The following is an 18,914-nucleotide window of genomic DNA, read 5'->3' as shown; positions in this document are numbered from 1 at the left end:
TACTCAGGAGGAAACTGTTTCCTTCTATTTCTAGCCATCTGAGCCTTGGCTGTAGCCTACTTTGTCCCCAGATCAAAATGGGATATACTAGTGCACTACTAGTGACTGTTATCCAACTGGACAGAGTGAAGAGACTATAGATGACTGTTATCCAGCTGGACAGAGTAAAGAGACTATAGATGACTGTTATCCAGCTGGACAGAGTGAAGAGACTATAGATGACTGTTATCCAGCTGGACAGAGTGAAGAGACTATAGATGTAGGTACATTATCATGTATACATAGATTCCATTTGGTTTTTGTTATTTTAATGTGTAGATTGTTTTCCCCCTAATTAAAACAAATAAATGAACAATGATATAAATCCAACCCATCCGTGGGCCATATTTAATGGGCTCGTATGTTTGACACCACTGTGTTGACACGGTTGTGTTACCTGAGATTTCGGACTAGTTTGCTCTTCTGAGGTAGGTCCAGGAAGTCCACCAGGAAGTCCATGCGTGCCTGGGTGTCCGTAGATGACAGGCCGTGGATCCTTCCGAAGAACGTCAGAGTGTCACTGATGGTAAACTCATTGTACAACGCCAGGTCCTAAAGGACAAACACAATGGTATGTCATGGTTTGTGTTGTGTTGATATCAAATCAAACTTTATTTATACAGCACATTTATTACAAAGGTGAGAAAGATAAAAACACTAAACGTTTTCTATACACATTTTAAATGAAGATAGACAAGAACTAAATTATGAGACAAATTAAAATGTTGTGTTTTGCTACAGTATGTTATGTTGACATATCATGTTGTCATGGTATTTATAGTCATATGTCTCAATACATAGTGTCTGAAAGGTTAGGAGTCCATTTTGGAACTGAGGTTTGTGCATCTGTCAAATCAAATCAAATCTTATTTGTCACATGCTTGGTAAACAACAGGTGTAGACTAACAGTGAAATGCTTACTTACGGGGCCCTTCCCAACAATGCAGAGAGAGAAAATAGAACAATTATAACACGAGGAATAAATACACAATGAGTAACGATAACTTGGCTATCTACACGGGGTTACCAGTATCGAGTCGATAGGTAATTGAGGTAGATATGTACATATAGGTATGGGTAAAGGGACTAGGCAACAGGATAGATAATAAACAGTAGCAGCAGCGTACGTGATGAGTCAAAATAGTTAGTGAAAAAAGGGTCAATGCAGATTGTCCGGGTAGCAATTGGTAAACTATTTAACAAACTAGCAGTCTTATGGCTTTGGGGTAGCAGCTGTTCAGGGTCCTGTTGGTTCTAGACTTGGTGCATCGGCACCGCTTGCCTTGTGGTAGCAGAGAGAACAGTCTATGGCATGGGTAGCTGGAGTCTTTTACAATATTTAGGGTCTTCTTCTGACAACGCCTGGTATAGAGGTCCTGGATGGCAGGGAGCTCTGCCCCGGTGAAGTACTGGGACCGTATGCACTACCCTCTGTAGTGCCTTGAGGTCAGATGCCAAGCAGTTGCCATACCAAGCAGTGATGCAACAAGTCAAGATGTTCTCAATGGTTTAGCTGTAGAACTTTTTGAGGATCTGAGGGTCCATGCTAAATATTATTAGCCTCCTGAGGGGAGAGAGGAGTTGTCGTGCCTTCTTCATGACTGTGTTGGTGTGTGTGGACCATAATAATTACTTAGTGACGTGGACACCAAGGAAATTGAAGCTCTCGATGATGGGGGCGTGCTCGGCACTCCGTTTCCTATAGTCCATTATCAGCTCATTTGTCTTGTTGACGTCGTCGTCGGTGATCAGGCCAACCACCGTTGTGTCGTCAGCAAACTTAATGATGGTGTTGGAGTCGTGCGCGGCCACGCAGTTGTGGGTGAACTGGAAGTACAGGAGGGGACTAAGCACGCACCCCTGAGGGGCCCCCGTGTTGAGGATTAGTGTGGAGGATCAATGTGTTGTTACCTACCCTCACCACCTGGGGGCAGCCCGTCAGGAAGTCCAGGATCCAGTTGCAGAAGGAGGTGTTCAGTCCCAGGGTCCTGAGCTTAGTGATGAGCTTGGAGGGCTCTATGGTGTTGAACACTGAGCTGTAGTCTATGAACAGCATTCTCACATAGGTGTTCGTTCCTCTTGTCCAGGTGGGAAAGTGCAGTGTGGAGTGCGATAGAGATTGCGTCATCCATAAATCTATTTACCTGTGGTATGTTGTGTACCTATAAGATAACAGTTTACCTGTGGCATGTACCCCACCATCCTCCCAGGGACCTGGTGACCAGGAAATGCGGGCGGCTTCCCCAACACGCTGATGTGCCCTCGGGAGATCTTCAGTGTTCCCACAATGCATTTCAACAGTGTGGTCTTCCCACACCCACTCGGACCCAGCAGGCCGTAGCTGTAAGATAACAGGAAGAACATTTGAACTAAATCATACATATTACTACAGTATGATAGTATAGTATGATATGATAGTATAGTATGATATGATACGATAGTATAGTATGATATGATAGTATAGTATGATATTATAGTATGATATGTTAGTATAGTATGATAGTATAGTATGATACGATAGTATAGTATGATACGATAGTATAGTATGATAGTATAGTTTGATATGATAGTACAGTATGATAGTATAGTATGATATGATAGTATAGTATGATATTATAGTATGATATGTTAGTATAGTATGATAGTATAGTATGATACGATAGTATAGTATGATACGATAGTACAGTATGATAGTATAGTTTGATATGATAGTACAGTATGATAGTATAGTATGATATGATAGTATGACAGTATAGTATGATATGACAGTATGATAGTACAGTATGTAATCTGTATAACTCAGTATGGTCTGACTCTTAAGCATAACTCACATAGAACTTCCAATGACATTGATGCATGATTCACGTGGGAGTCCATGTTAAACGTAATTTATATATGCAAGAACCCAATTACATTGTCTACTTTATGTAAGGTTTAGATCAGGGGTATTCAACTCTGACCCTACGAGGTCCGGGAGCCTGCTGGTTTTCTGTTCTCCCTGATCATTAATTGCAAGGACCTGGTGTCCCAGGTCTAAATCAGTCCCTGATTAGAGGGGAATCACCCACCTGGTGTCCCAGGTCTAAACCAGTCCCTGATTAGAGGGGAATTCGCACCTGGTGTCCCAGGTCTAAATCAGTCCCTGATTAGAGGGGAATCACCCACCTGGTGTCCCAGGTCTAAACCAGTCCCTGATTAGAGGGGAATCACCCCTCTAAGGCCTTCCATTGAGGGCTAAGTTCCACCCTAAAACTGTTGATTGAAACTCCTGTTTTACACGCCACATCAAGCCTGTAAGTAATATTATGCTGGCTTGAAAAGTGTAATTCCTATTGGAATCCAGCCAGAGTAAGGATATTCAACAACTGGAACTTTTAATTAATGCGCTACCTGCATTGAGGATGACTGCAGGGGTAGGGAAGATTATTGAGACTACCTAAATAATCTTACCTGGAACAGCCATCTCATTAACAGGTGCAACTAGGAACAGATTGGATTAGTTTAGAAACATCTATTATGTTATTTATGTTTGTGTAGCATAAGACTAATCAACCAACAAATGTGTATGCTACATAAAAAAAAAACAGGTATTGAAACAAACAATTCTGAAAATCAACCTGCAAGAGCATGGTGGGAAAAATTGTAATGATGTGTGTGGGTTTTGAGCAAACATGAATTAGTCATTTTTACTAAACAAGCTTGTTGAAATGCAGCTCACTTCGAGCAGAGTTCACTAAACAAACTTTAACTCATCAGCTCAAATTCTTGTCCTTTTGAAGTCCACTCAACTCACAGAATAACGCAGATTAAGCAGTTGGCTGTGTGTGTGTGTGTGTGTGTGTGTGTGTGTGTGTGTGTGTGTGTGTGTGTGTGTGTGTGTGTGTGTGTGTGTGTGTATGTGTGTGTGAGAGGGGGGGGACGACAGAGAGAAAGAAAAGGAAGAGAGAAAGAGAAACAAAAAACAGACAGGGACAGAAAGAGTAAGAGAGCGAGAGAAAGTGTCACGTTCTGACCTTTATTTCCTTTGTTTTGTCATTATTTAGTATGGTCAGGGCGTGAGTTGGGTGGGCGGTCTATGTTTGTTTTTCTATGATTTGGGGATTTCTATGTTTCGGCCTAGTATGGTTCTCAATCAGAGGCAGGTGTCATTAGTTGTCTCTGATTGAGAATCATACTAAGGTAGCCTGGCTTTCACTGTGTGTTTGTGGGTGATTGTTCCTGTCTCTGTGTTTGCACCAGATAGGGCTGTTTTGTTTTTTTCACATTTCTTGGTTTGTTAGTTTATTCATGTATAGTGTCTATATTAAAGAACCATGAATAACCACCACGCTGCGTTTTGGTCCGCCTCTCCTTCACCTCAAGAAAACCGTTACAGAAAGAGAGGAAAGAGAAAGATAGTTTCAACATCAACAAGAGGCTCTTCATTAAATACTGTAGATATTTATTTTACTGGGTTTTCTTAATCTATTTCTTATATTATTTTCTTTCTACAGTCCACCCTGTCACCCTACTCCTCCTTCTCTGAGTGTTCACCACCCTACTCCTCCTTCTCTGGGTGTTTACCACCCTACTCCTCCTTCTCTGGGTGTTTACCACCCTACTCCTCCTTCTCTGGGTGTTTACCACCCTACTCCTCCTTCTCTGAGTGTTCACCACCCTACTCCTCCTTCTCTGAATGTTCACCACCCTACTCCTCCTTCTCTGAGTGTTCACCACCCTACTCCTCCTTCTCTGAGTGTTCACCACCCTACTCCTCCTTCTCTGAGTGTTTACCACCCTACTCCTCCTTCTCTGAGTGTTCACCACCCTGTCACCCTACTCCTCCTTCTCTGAGTGTTTACCACCCTACTCCTCCTTCTCTGAGTGTTTACCACCCTACTCCTCCTTCTCTGAGTGTTCACCACCCTGTCACCCTACTCCTCCTTCTCTGAGTGTTCACCACCCTACTCCTCCTTCTCTGGGTGTTTACCACCCTGTCACCTTACTCCTCCTTCTCTGAGTGTTTACCATCCTGTCACCCTACTCCTCCTTCAACCTACCATTACATATTAATAACAAGTAAGACCAATACATATGAATAACATGTAAGACCATTCCATATTAATAACATGTAAGAACATTACATATTAATAACATGTAAGAACATTCCATATTAATAACATGTAAGAACATTCCATATTAATAACATGAAAGACCATTCCATATTAATAACATGTAAGAACATTCCATATTAATAACATGTAAGAACATTACATATTAATAACATGTAAGAACATTCCATATTAATAACATGTAAGAACATTCCATATTAATAACATGAAAGACCATTCCATATTAATAACATGTAAGAACATTCTATATTAATAACATGTAAGAACATTCCATATTAATAACATGTAAGAACATTCCATATTAATAACATGTAAGAACATTACATATTAATACCATGTAAGTCCATTACTTATTAGCGATATTAACATGCTCTGTCTTACTGCGGGGTGAAGTGGTGTTTTGACTTATCCTGGACACTCAGGACAACCTTTTCTGATTGAATACCCCACAGGGCAGTACGCACTACTGAGGTCAGTGTCATGGTGTACGGTTAGGGTTAGGACTGTGTGAGGTTGTAGTGTCAATATGGTTTACTCACATCTGTCCCTGTGGCACGGTCAAGTTGAGATTACTCAGGACTTTGAGTTCACCGTACGACCGACACACTTCCCGACACCGGATCGCCGAACCCCCCAGCCCCGGGGAGGGGGGAGGAGCTTCCTCGTCTGCCTTCATTCTTCCCTCCGCCAACTGAAAGAAGAAAAACAAGTTAAAAAATCAATCACCCCCCTTCACAGCATTATGGCCCAGTGTTGTGATTAGGGTTTCTTTCCCAAAATTCCCAGGTTTTCCAGAAACCCCAGTTAGAAGATTCATGGAATCAGGAAGGAATAGGCAGGAAATCCAGGAATCCCCCAACCAGGGTTTCAGGCAAAACCTGGGAATTTGGGGAAAGTTACCCGAATGTTGCAGCCCGAGTAACAATTGAGGGAGAACAGCCGGGGCAGGACGTGAACCGGCGACTATGGTTACGGGGCAAGGGTACTACCACCTATGGCATTAAGGGTCTCGTTGCAGAAACAGACGCAGTAGCACATACAGGGAAAACACACCAGGCTGCGTTTACAAAGGGCACCACCATATTCCAGACGTAGTGCACTATCTTTGACCAGAGCCCATATAGGACCCTGGTCAAAAGTAGTGCACTATATGGAACATTGGTTGTCATTTGGGATGCAGACCAACTAAGGACTTGCTCATTACGGACCACAGAAAGTGAACTAAATGACATCTCCTCAGCAACTAGCTGCCGTGAATCTGTGTCTGTGTCCTGTAGCAGACCTGTGTTGAAATATTATTTGAAAATCATTTCAAATGCTTTCTCTGTGCTTGATTGATCTTGCCTGGTTTAATGGGCCCAATAGAATAGTCCCACAACTGTAAACCCTGCCCATCTGGCACTCCAGGCAGGCTAAAGCAAACGATCAAAGTATTTGAGAGAGTTCAAAACAGAATATGAACCCAGGTCTGGTGGTGGCGTGCCTGTAACTTGGCCTGCATTGAATCTAGGTCGTAGAGCAACCCAGACTGGCACCCTATTCCCTACGTAGTGCACTACTTTTCACCAAGGCCCATAGGGATATAGTGGTTTATATAGGGAATAGGGTACCATTTGGGACGCACCCTGGTTCAAAATCATCTTTAATCCCTGCCTCCTTTCCCTGGCTTCCCCTGTTTCATTCTCCCTTTCTCTGTGTTGGCTTCCCCTGTTTGTCTCCCTTTCTCTGTGTTGGCTTTCCCTGTTTCATTCTCACTTTCTCTGTGTTGGCTTCCCCTGTTTGTCTCCCCTTCTCTGTGTTGGCTTCCCTTGTTTGTCTCCCTTTCTCTGTGTTGGCTTCCCCGTTCTCCCTCACATAATCCAACATCTTTCATTCCACCGTGACGAGATTAGAGGGAAACCACTCCGTAATCTGACTCATTTGATCAAGGTCACCTTCTTTGACACAATTCCACATGGCAGCATATGTACAGACCGGTACTATTGTTATGATAGTAATAGCCAGGACATCGTTGTGCTGTAACAACGTTGTAATATAGGATATTGATAAGTGAGACATTATAAAGCCCATCTACACAGACAGACGTATTCATTCACTGTAAGGGAATTTGTCCATGGTTCTATTCTTTCTGCTCGAAGTTCAACGTTTTTATTAATCAAATTGCAGACCGCAAATGATCTGAAATACTTGATATTAACAGATTAAAGACTCCAGTTCAAGTTTAAAGCTCCATAAAAATAAGAAAAAGGTTTAAAAAAGTATAATTTGAGCCATCCAACAAGATGTTGAAGTAAACTACTGTGTTCACCAGATTACTTTAAATTAAGAAAATAAATTGGAAGCCAGGTAGGCTACATTTGATGCTAACACACCGATTTGTCGTTATTATATCAGATACCCACTGATACTGTACTATACGTTTAACCTACCTAATCTTTGAAAGAGGGACAATCACAAACTATATAAAAATACGAAAACACAAGCTGAATGCTTAATTTAGCCAACTAGGAATAACAGCTTGTCCAACATTGTGACAGGGACTCACCTGAAATAGTCCTTCTCCTCCAGGAGACGTTTAGTAGCCTACTGGGGATGAAGAGCAACAATGTAGCCACCTGCACTGTAGTCTGTGTGTGTCTGCCTAGCCAACGGTGTAGGTAGGTTATATTGCAACGTGGTAGAGCAGGTTGGGTTTCGAGAAGGGAGAAGTCTCTCTCTGGAATACATGCACCTGTTATTCTACTACTAAATTACATTAACAGAGAATTAGCGAGACAAATTATAAACTACAAAAACAAACCGCGACACTCCTACCACGACACCTTCCTATGATTTTCTTCAGTTTAGGTAGCCTATATATGGCAGCGGGACTCCATCGTAATAAACGGAGCAGCCATATATTCTGTTGTAACTGTAACAGCTAATTCATTTATAGGCGCAATAACATTCCAACTGGTGCCGGTTCGCTCTTTCGTGAATCAGCAGTGCATTTATCCAAAGCTAATTTAGCCCGTCTGCTATCATCACAATCCGATACAGAATATAGAACAAGCTTTCGTTCTCCAATCATCTCGTAGACAAAAACTACCTTACAGAGAGCCTGTCAACTTCCGCTTCACAGCACGTCCAAAACGGAGCATGTCGGACTCTGTCGGTTCACCCAACTAGCGCATTTATCCTACAATTGACCATGAATTCGGCAGCGAAAGCGTCATGCATGCATGACCTGTGATGCGTGTTGGTGCCTGGCTATTTTTATACATCGGTTGGCTACATGCCGGTATAGACAGCTGCTAGGTTTTCATGTCATTTCAAATCAATGCTTATTTTATAAACGCCGCAGTGCACTTCCACTCTGCACCAGAAATTCCATTGTTATGCCCACAGGAACGGAATTCAAACACGCGTCTCCTTTTATTCCATCACTATCTTTTCCCACATCCTAAGGATGTCCCTATTTACTGGGCCTATGGTGCTTTTTTCTGAAATGCTAATTGTCTATGGAGTTATTTCAGCATATACATATCAGCGTTAGCCGTATTGCATTGTCAGATCTTCCATAAAATACCTCACTAAATAATGTGCCCATGTATCCAGCTTTGCCGGCTTACAAACGTTGCATACCTGCTCCTCCATCTCGGTGCATTCGGGCGGTCCTCCTGTCGTCGCAGCATCATCCGCGGCTGCTGCCTCAGAGGCCATGGTCGTCGGTTGGCGGGAGATGCATCCAGCCTCAGCTCCCCAGCAGATGGCCTCACTAAAATCAATAGGCTACTATCTCCATCTACTGGCGGTGAAGGAAAGGGAACTAGGAAAGGTGTCTGAAAACAGACCAATACTATTTTTTATTAGCAAGCATCAAATGCAAACAATACAGGCAATCATACAAAAATGTATAAACATGTTCAGTAACATCTGACCACACAAAACAGAGCCAACAAAACAAAACAAAAAAACGTGTGCATCACCTATATCGTTTTTGGTCATGCCTGTCTAAACCGCCCCTCTGTGTGACGGGGAATTCATGTGAGGGTGGTGGATGTCTTCAGTAGGGAGGGAAGAGGAAGCTGCTGCACCACATCGGTCTGCATCAGAACCACTGAAACCAACTCTTCCCTGAACCGCACGGCCTGCAGAGATGAGAGAGGCCACACACTCTAGATAGAGAGAGAGGACACACACACACACTTTGGAATTAAAATATGTCACTCTAAATAGCATCTGCTGAATGACAAAAATGTCATGTGTAAATGTTATTGTGTGTTACCTAGCCTTCACAGGGCTACCCCTGCCCCTCCAACCTAACCTTCACAGGGCTACCCCTGCCCCTCCAACCTAACCTTCACAGGGCTACCCCTGCCCCTCCAACCTAACCTTCACAGGGCTACCCCTGCCCCTCCGACCTAGCCTTCACAGGGCTACCCCTGCCCCTCTGATCTAGCTTTCACAGGGCTACCCCTGCACCTCCAGCCTAGCCTTCACAGGGCTACAGCTGCCCCTCCAACCTAACCTTCACAGGGCTACCCCTGCCCCTCCGACCTAGCCTTCACAGGGCTACCCCTGCCCCTCCGACCTAGCCTTCACAGGGCTACCCCTGCACCTCCAGCCTAGCCTTCACAGGGCTACAGCTGCCCTTCCAATTAGCCTTCACGTGGCTACCCCTATGCCCTCCAACAAAGCCTTCACAGGGCTACTGCCCCTCTAACCAAGCCTTCACAGGGCCTGTCTGCAGCTGTAAATCCAGGAGTGGCCTCCATTGCCACCAAAAGTCTCACAAGTAAAGGAAACAGGCACGATGGATACCATAAGCAAGTAAATGTGTTTTTTCCATGTTAGATGCTGGATGCAGCAGTAGGGAGGGCTCCAGTCCTGCCTGCAGTAGCAGGGGGAGCCAGTAGGAGGTGTAGAACAACTGACTGAGGCCCCCACACAACAGTCCACATAACTCCTCTCCAGTGAGAATGCTCCCATTCGGCTGCTCTGGTCTGGGGAGGCTGCCGCTCGACTGCTCTGGTCTGGAGAGGTTGCCGCTCGGCTGCTCTGGTCTGGAGAGGCTCCCGCTCGGCTGCTCTGGTCTGGGTATGCCCCTGTGTTTGAGCATATACTGCATCTCTGATTCACAACAGGTCAGAATGTAGAACCATATCTGTTCTGTATGTGTGTTGTGTGTGTGTGTATGTCTGTTTACCTTAAGAGCAGCCCGATGAAGGCAGGATCTCTTGGAGCCACAGTGTCTTGTGTATGTTCCGTTGACCTCTCCCCCTTCCCGAACTAGCAACTCAACCATCTCTGTGTGTCCAGCGTCTACAGCTACACAGACCATCCAATAACATTTGGTGTAAAACTTCTAAGAAGGTTGACGAAGTCCTTCTGTTGTGTGTGTGTTACCTGAGTATAGAGGACAGGACATAGAGATGCCGTCAGCTGGCTTGTTGGGGGTCAGCGTCTGTTTCAAGGAGGAGTTGGACCACATCCAGGTGTCCATTCTGAACAGCCATGTACCGCGCCGACTGACCCGCATCTGTCACGGTGTTCACGTAGGCAAGGCAACCAAGGGAAGAGGTTGCTGCACCGAGCTAATGGAAAGAGGATCCTCTTTAGCCTATTGAGGTGCACTTTCAGGTGCCAAGTAGGCTCGGGCGGTGTACCGTATACCGGGGTATCTGGAAAAAGTAGGCTCGGGGGGTGTACCGTATACCGGGGTATCTGGAAAAAGTAGGCTCGGGCGGTGTACCGTATACCGGGGTATCTGGAAAAAGTAGGCTCGGGCGGTGTACCGTATACCGGGGTATCTGGAAAAAGTAGGCTCGGGGGGTGTACCGTATACCGAGGTATCTGGAAAAAGTAGGCTCGGGGGGTGTACCGTATACCGGGGTATCTGGAAAAAGTAGGCTCGGGGGGTGTACCGTATACCGGGGTATCTGGAAGAAGTAAGCTCGGGCGGTGTACCGTATACCGGGGTATCTGGAAAAAGTAGGCTCGGGGGGTGTACCGTATACCGGGGTATCTGGAAAAAGTAGGCTCGGGGGGTGTACCGTATACCGGGGTATCTGGAAAAAGTAAGCTCGGGCGGTGTACCGTATACCGGGGTATCTGGAAAAAGTAGGCTCGGGGGGTGTACCGTATACCGGGGTATCTGGAAAAAGTAGGCTCGGGGGGTGTACCGTATACCGGGGTATCTGGAAAAAGTAGGCTCGGGTGGTGTACCGTATACCGGAGTATCTGGAAAAAGTAGGCTCGGGGGGTGTACCGTATACCGGGGTATCTGGAAAAAGTAGGCTCGGGGGGTGTACCGTATACCGGGGTATCTGGAAAAAGTAGGCTCGGGGGGTGTACCGTATACCGGGGTATCTGGAAAAAGTAGGCTCGGGGGGTGTACCGTATACCGGGGTATCTGGAAAAAGTAGGCTCGGGGGGTGTACCGTATACCGGGGTATCTGGTATACCGGGGTATCTGGAAAAAGTAGGCTCGGGCGGTGTACCGTATACCGGGGTATCTGGAAAAAGCCACGGGATGTTTCTTTTTTTAATACCATCGTAACTATTTATTTGAAAACATTTGAATATTTGTATCTACTTTTTAAGTAAATACCTGCAGTCCACTTGTGCAATACATTAGGAGAGGAAGAAGATCAAGTTGTTCACTTCAACTGTCACACTGTTTCATTATGAAGCTTACCGGTCGTCCCCAGTCACATGAGGCCAGCAGCATGTCACCCTGTATCCCACTGCTGTTTGTTTACTCACTGTTGTGCAGCAGAGGCCAGCAGCATGTCACCCTGTATCCCACTGCTGTTTGTTTACTCACTGTTGTGCAGCAGAGGCCAGCAGCATGCCACCCTGTAGCCCACTGCTGTTTGTTTACTCACTGTTGTGCAGCAGAGGCCAGCAGCATGCCACCCTGTATCCCACTGCTGTTTGTTTACTCACTGTTGTGCAGCAGAGGCCAGCAGCATGCCACCCTGTAGCCCACTGCTGTTTGTTTACTCACTGTTGTGCAGCAGAGGCCAGCAGCATGCCACCCTGTAGCCCACTGCTGTTTGTTTACTCACTGTTGTGCAGCAGAGGCCAGCAGCATGTCACCCTGTAGCCCACTGCTGTTTGTTTACTCACTGTTGTGCAGCAGAGGCCAGCAGCATGTCACCCTGTAGCCCACTGCTGTTTGTTTACTCACTGTTGTGCAGCAGAGGCCAGCAGCATGCCACCCTGTATCCCACTGCTGTTTGTTTACTCACTGTTGTGCAGCAGAGGCCAGCAGCATGTCACCCTGTAGCCCACTGCTGTTTGTTTACTCACTGTTGTGCAGCAGAGGCCAGCAGCATGTCACCCTGTAGCCCACTGCTGTTTGTTTACTCACTGTTGTGCAGCAGAGGCCAGCAGCATGCCACCCTGTAGCCCACTGCTGTTTGCCTCTGAAGCAGGGTCAGTCCCTGGATGGGAGACCAGATGCTGCTGGAAGTGGTGTCGGAGGGCCAGTAGGAGGCGCTCTTTCCTCTGGTCTAACAAATTGGTCAATAAAGATGGCATTTATTGTAAGACTAGGGGTGTTAACCCTGGTGTCCTGGCTAAATTCCCCATCTGGCCCTCATACCATCATGGACACCTAATCATCCCCAGCTTCCAATTGGCTCATTCATCTTCCCTGTAACTATTGGGTGGAATGAGATGTTCGATGAGCAGATGTCCACATACTTTTGGTTGTGTAAGTGTTTAGCTTCCTCCTGTGTGTATTTAACGTATCTCAATGAACAATATTTTAAATAGGTCCAAATCCAGGCTCCAGTCCACATTTCTGGCTCCAACCTACACTAAAACACATAACATTACTAATAACATTACTGTTATTCTCCATGCTTCTTATATTAGTCCACTTCTTCCCAGTTGCCAGGACAACAAACTGCTTATTTGTAGTCTGATATGCCTAGTTGTCTTTTTAATTTTATTGTAAAAAAAAATACCAATATAGAAAAACAAACAGAGTACACAACAGAGTATCCAAACATGGCAAACAACAGTCAGGGTAATGCAGCCCATACATTATGTCAACACCTTATTACTACATTCAACCTTTTGGTTGGTTTTGTTATCAGAAGAAGAAATATTTTTTCTATATTGTTCAATTTCATTCCAAAAATAGTAAAGAGGTTTTTGTCATTTACATTTATGAATATGGAATTGAGATAAAATACCAATGAGGTTGATTTAAGAAGAACTAATTTGCTATACTTTTAAAACCAAATATCACATTTTCAAGTAGAAGGGAAAATGTTTATGATCGAAAACAATCTCCAGATATCTTGCCACAGCTTCCTGGTATAAGAGCAATACCAAACTAAATGTGAAGCAGTCTCCTGTTGGTCATTACAGGAGGTAATGTTGGTCATCACAGAAGGTAATGTTGGTCATCACAGAAGGTAATGTTGGTCATTACAGAAGGTAATGTTGGTCATTACAGAAGGTAATGTTAGTCATTACAGAAGGTAGGTCATTACAGAAGGTAATGTTGGTCATTACAGAAGGTAATGTTGATCATCACAGAAGGTAATGTTGGTCATTACAGAAGGTAATGTTTGTCATTACAGAAGGTAATGTTTGTCATTACAGAAGGTAGGTCATTACAGAAGGTAATGTTGATCATCACAGAAGGTAATGTTGGTCATTACAGAAGGTAATGTTTGTCATTACAGAAGGTAATGTTGGTCATTACAGAAGGTAATGTTTGTCATTACAGAAGGTAATGTTTGTCATTACAGAAGGTAATGTTAGTCATTACAGAAGGTAGGTCATTACAGAAGGTAATGTTGGTCATTACAGAAGGTAATGTTGATCATCACAGAAGGTAATGTTGGTCATTACAGAAGGTAATGTTTGTCATTACAGAAGGTAATGTTTGTCATTACAGAAGGTAGGTCATTACATAAGGTAATGTTGATCATCACAGAAGGTAATGTTGATCATCACAGAAGGTAATGTTGGTCATTACAGAAGGTAATGTTTGTCATTACAGAAGGTAATGTTGGTCATTACAGAAGGTACAAGAAACATCAATGTATTTTTTAAAACTTCAAGATCATGTTTAGTAGGGCAGCACTTGTGGATTAATTTATATTAAACTTCTTTAATATTATTAGTTAAAATAAACTTCTGAGAAAGAGACCAAACATTTTCCCAATGAATATTTCTTAAAAGGGCATTCTAGAAAGACATGACATATATGGGCCAAAATCCTTTCTCTGGCCAAAAGCTACGCCACGCCCACGGACGTTGGTTCCTTCTGCGCAATGAAGTATGTAGCGAACATCGAGCAGCGGAATGATTCAGTTTGAGTTGCCAGGCAACCTAGTTGTGCGTTTGAAAGTCAGTCTAATGAGGCTACGCATAACTCTGACCCTAACAGCTGCTTTGACAAAAAATACCCTTCTTAACTTTTAACAATTCCCGCCTTGTGTTACCAGTACAACAAATCTCCTCCATAAAACACCTGTGCAACCAATGCAATAATGGCAATTAACTATCAACAATATGCAAAGCAGTGTCGGGAAAACACACTAACATTACAGACTTATAGCGGCAGGACAGTAGAATCCTGCTGTAAACGTATCACACCCATTCATGTTATTGTCCATAATAACAGTCCTCAGACGATGATCACTCTCCTGACGGTGATTACACTCAACACCTGAGTGGGTGGGTGCAGTGTCCAGACGCACATTTCAGGCATTTTGATTGGTTTGTGAGTGACAAATAGATAGGTTGAGTAGCCAAACTAACGTGACTGAGGGGAAAGCTACCCTATCTGCACTGACCCTACACACACTCACTAGACTATATATACACACACCATATACACACTCACTAGACTATATATACACACACCATATACACACTCACTAGACTATATATACACACTCACTAGACTATATATACACACACCATATTGACACTCCCACACAAAACCCTCACACACTCACATACACTACATAAGCACACATTTTCCCTGGGCAGGTGTCTCACATCCTCAGCTTGAGGATGACGATGGCCAGGATGACGAAGAAAGTGTTCCAGCCCAGGGTGACAACAAAGCCTCGCCACACTATCATCCTGGAGAGACCCCAGCCTGAGGGAGAGACAAGGTAAGATGGTGTCTTTCTCTCTGTGTGTGTGTGTGTGTGGGAGAGAGAGTTTGTGTGTGTGTTTGTACTGTGATATGAAGATGAGACAGACAGACAGACAGACTGAGAGAGAGCAGGATATCTTTCCTCCACTGTGAGCTCGGGACTATGTTGTGCGTGTGTGTGTGTGTGTGTGTGTGTGTGTGTGTGTGTGTGTGTGTGTGTGTGTGTGTGTGTGTAAACTAAATACAAATAACTTCACAGATCTTCATTGTAAACAAGGGTTTGAACACTGTTTCCCATGCTCGTCGGTCGTTAAGACACTAACAGCTTGCAGACGGTAGGCAATTAAGGTCACAAAACTTAGGACACTAAAGAGGCCTTTCTGCTGACTCTGAAAAACACCAAAGAGAGATGCCCAGGGTCCCTGCTCATCTGTGTGAATGTGCCTTGGGCATGCTGCAAGGAGGCATGAAGACTGCAGATGTGGCGAGGGCAAAACATTGCAATGTCAGTACTGTGAGACGCCTAAGACAGCGCTACAGGGAGACAGGATGGACCGCTGATCGTCCTCGCAGTGGCAAACCACATGTAACAACACCTGCACAGGATCGGTACATCCGAACATCCCCCCTGCGGGAGAGGTACAGGATGGCAACAACAACTGCCCGAGTTACACCAGGAACACACAATCCCTCCATCAGTGCTCAGACTGTCCACAATAGGCTGAGAGAGGCTAGACTGAGGGCTTGTAGGCCTGTTGTAAGGCAGGTCCTCACCAGACATCACTGGCAACAACGTGGGAACAAACCCACCGTCGCTGGACCAGACAGGACTGGCAAAAAGTGCTCTTCACTGACGAGTCGCGGTTTTGTCTCACCAGGGATGATGGTTGGATTCGCGTTTATCATCGAAGGAATGAGTGATACACCGAGGCCTGTACTCTGGAGTGGGATCGATTTGGAGGTGGAGGATCCGTCATGGTCTGGGACGGTGTGTCACAGCCTCATCGGACTGAGCTTGTTGTCGTTGCAGGCAATCTCAACGCTGTGCGTTACAGGGAAGACATCCTCCTCCCTCCTGTGGTACCCTTCTTGCAGGCTCATCCTGACATGACCCTCCAGCAAGACAATGCCACCAGCCATACTGCTCGTTCTGTGTGATTTCCTGCAAGACCGGAATGTCAGTGTTCTGCCATGGCCATCGAAGAGCCCGGATCTAAATCCCATTGAGCACATCTGGGACCTGTTGGATCGGAGGGTGAGGGCTAGGGCCATTCCCCCCAGAAATGTCTGGGAACTTGCAGGTGCATTGGTGGAAGAGTGGGGTAACATCTCACAGCAAGAACTGGCAAATCTGGTGCAGTCTACGAGGAGGAGATGCACTGCAGTACTTAATGCAGCTGGTGGCCACAGCAGATACTGACTGTTACTTTTGATTTTGACCTTTGTTCAGGGACACATTATTCCATTTATGTTAGTCACATGTCTGTGGAACTTGTTCAGTTTATGTCTCAGTTGTTGAATCTTGTTATGTTCATACACATATTTAAACATGTTAAATTTGCTGAAAATAAACGCAGTTGACAGTGAGAACTTTTTTTTGTTGTTGCTGAGTTTATGTACAGTATTTATATTTGTGTGTGTGTGTCTGTGTGTGTGTGTGTGTCTGTGTTACCTCTGTACATGATGCATCGTAGGGCTTCAGAAGCGTAGGTCTGGGGCAGGGCCAGACTGATGTAACGTAGTGGATAGGGGATGCACTCCACAGGCCAGATTATACCTGTAGAGAGAGGAGGAAAGAGACTGTCTTAGAGAAAGAGAGAGTGAGATGTGTGTGTGCGTGCTGTTCTTCTTTGTGAGGCTCAGAAGACAGAGACAGGTCCTAAACTGATCTGCTTTGGCAACATGGATTTTCTTCCAAGAAAGTGTTATTTTCAGAAAGAGTAATTAAACTGAACTGAATAGGATTTAATTCAACTGTATTGAATTGCCTCAGGACTACCTGACATGATGACTCCTTGCTGTCCCCAGTCCACCTGGCAGTGCTGCTGCTCCAGGTTCAACTGTTCTGCCTGTGATTATTATTATTGGACCATGCTGGTCATTTATGAACATTTGAACATCTTGGCCATGTTCTGTTATAATCTCCACCCGGCACAGCCAAAAGAGGACTGGCCACCCCTCATAGCCTGCTTCCTCTAGGTTTCTTCCTAGGTTTTGGCCTTTCTAGGGAGTTTTTCCTAGTCAACGTGCTTCAACACCTGCATTGCTTGCTGTTTGAGGTTTCAGGCTGGGTTTCTGTACAGCATTTTGAGATATCAGCTGATGTACGAAGGGCTTTATAAATTGATTTGATTTGATATTGAGAGAACATGGAAGACACTATTGTAGTTTGGCACAGTTATGGAAATCAAACCCCCTAAAACGTACTACTGACTATTGAGGTAAAAGACAGTGTGTGTGTGTGTCTCTGTGTGCTAGCGTGTGTGAGTGTGTGACGTACCACTGACGATGAGGTTGAGGTAAAAGACAGTATGTGTGTGTGTGTGTCTCTGTGTGCTAGCGTGTGTATGTGCGTCCGTGTGTGAGTGTGGGACGTACCACTGACGATGAGGTCGAGGTAAAAGACAGTGTGTGTGACGTACCACTGACGATGAGGTTGGGGTAGAAGACAGTGTGTGTGACGTACCACTGACGATGAGGTCGAGGTAAAAGACAGTGTGTGTGACGTACCACTGACGATGAGATTGGGGTAGAAGACAGTATGTGGGACGTACCACTGACGATGAGGTTGGGGTAGAAGATACCAAGGGCAGCTTGGGTGGCGTTCTGTTCGTCATCGATGGCGGATGAGATGACCAGACCAAAGGAAGTGCCTGTTATACCCTGCAGCACGATCAGAGCTATAACCAACACCAGGTTCCCCTCATTAGGGATCTGGAGGGAAGGAGGGAGGCGGAGGAGGGGGAGAAAGAGGAAGAGAGAGGGGAAGGAAAGCGAGAGTTGGAGGAGGGGGAGAAGGACGGAGAGAGAGAGGACAGGGATTGGAGGAGGAGACAGTAAAAAGTGAGAAAGACAGAAAAGGAGGGATGGTAACAAGAGAGAGGAAGGTGAAAGAGCATGTCATGTTATTCAATGTTATAGTGTCTGTTACATAAGGGTCTGGCTCTTTCTATTGTCACAATACAGAGACCTGTGTGTGTGTGTGTGTGTGTGTGTGTGTGTGTGTGTGTGTGTGTGTGTGTGTGTGTGTGTGTGTGTGTGTGTGTGTTACCTTAAAGACAAGCAGCATTAAGATCAGTAGTAGAATTATCTGGACACTGATGATAATCAGCTGGGAGATGAGATACGCCAGCACGGTCTCCATTGAACTCACACCTTGGGGAGGGAGAGGGAGATGGAGAGGGAGAGGGAGAGGGAGAGAGAGAGGGAGAGAGAGAGGGTACACTGTGGCTAAATATTTGACCATGGTTCCTGACAAAATATAAAAAATATAAACAATTAGAGAGTGTCATTTCCCCAAATTTAAAACCCTTATTCAAGGTTTCAAAGACCTCTCTGATGAGGATAGACTGCCCGTCCTGTTGGGGGAGGACGCAGAGAGCTCTGGGTTGGCAGCACACTACATTGCTGCCTGCCATAAGTTGAGG

General features: G+C 45.0%; 2 protein-coding genes across 4 annotated transcripts in view; both read right to left on the bottom strand.

Annotated features, from left to right (window-relative positions):
• The window catches only part of LOC118936589 (ABC transporter G family member 23), a 67,064-nt gene extending 58,160 nt beyond the window's left edge, over window positions 1-8,904 (bottom strand). The window contains exons 1-5 of one of the 3 annotated variants that reach the window (XM_090217676.1): window positions 8,239-8,502; window positions 7,696-7,736; window positions 5,690-5,841; window positions 2,221-2,380; window positions 437-591 (exon numbers count right to left, since the gene is read on the bottom strand). In XM_090217676.1, the coding sequence (XP_090073802.1) occupies window positions 437-591; window positions 2,221-2,380; window positions 5,690-5,826 (452 nt within the window). In that variant the 5' untranslated portion in view covers window positions 5,827-5,841; window positions 7,696-7,736; window positions 8,239-8,502. Of the gene's footprint in view, window positions 1-436; window positions 592-2,220; window positions 2,381-5,689; window positions 5,842-7,695; window positions 7,737-8,238; window positions 8,503-8,774 lie in introns of those variants that run through there. The other 2 variants (XM_090217674.1, XM_090217675.1) reach the window with 2 other exon arrangements.
• A 4,164-nt stretch (window positions 8,905-13,068) lies between these two features.
• Window positions 13,069-18,914, bottom strand: part of LOC110516194 (ABC transporter G family member 23-like) — a 45,693-nt gene continuing 39,847 nt past the window's right edge. Inside the window, exons 17-20 of the mRNA XM_090217673.1 lie at window positions 18,539-18,642; window positions 18,042-18,201; window positions 16,940-17,044; window positions 13,069-15,267 (exon numbers count right to left, since the gene is read on the bottom strand). Coding sequence (XP_090073799.1) covers window positions 15,161-15,267; window positions 16,940-17,044; window positions 18,042-18,201; window positions 18,539-18,642 — 476 coding nt within the window. The 3' untranslated portion in view covers window positions 13,069-15,160. The remainder of the gene's footprint in view (window positions 15,268-16,939; window positions 17,045-18,041; window positions 18,202-18,538; window positions 18,643-18,914) is intronic.

Source organism: Oncorhynchus mykiss, chromosome 23, assembly GCF_057628025.1.
Source record: "Oncorhynchus mykiss isolate SJ-2025 chromosome 23, ASM5762802v1, whole genome shotgun sequence".
Classification (NCBI taxonomy): domain Eukaryota; kingdom Metazoa; phylum Chordata; class Actinopteri; order Salmoniformes; family Salmonidae; genus Oncorhynchus; species Oncorhynchus mykiss.
Note: the sequence above shows the minus strand (reverse complement) of the source record. Positions and strands in the feature narration are given on the sequence as shown.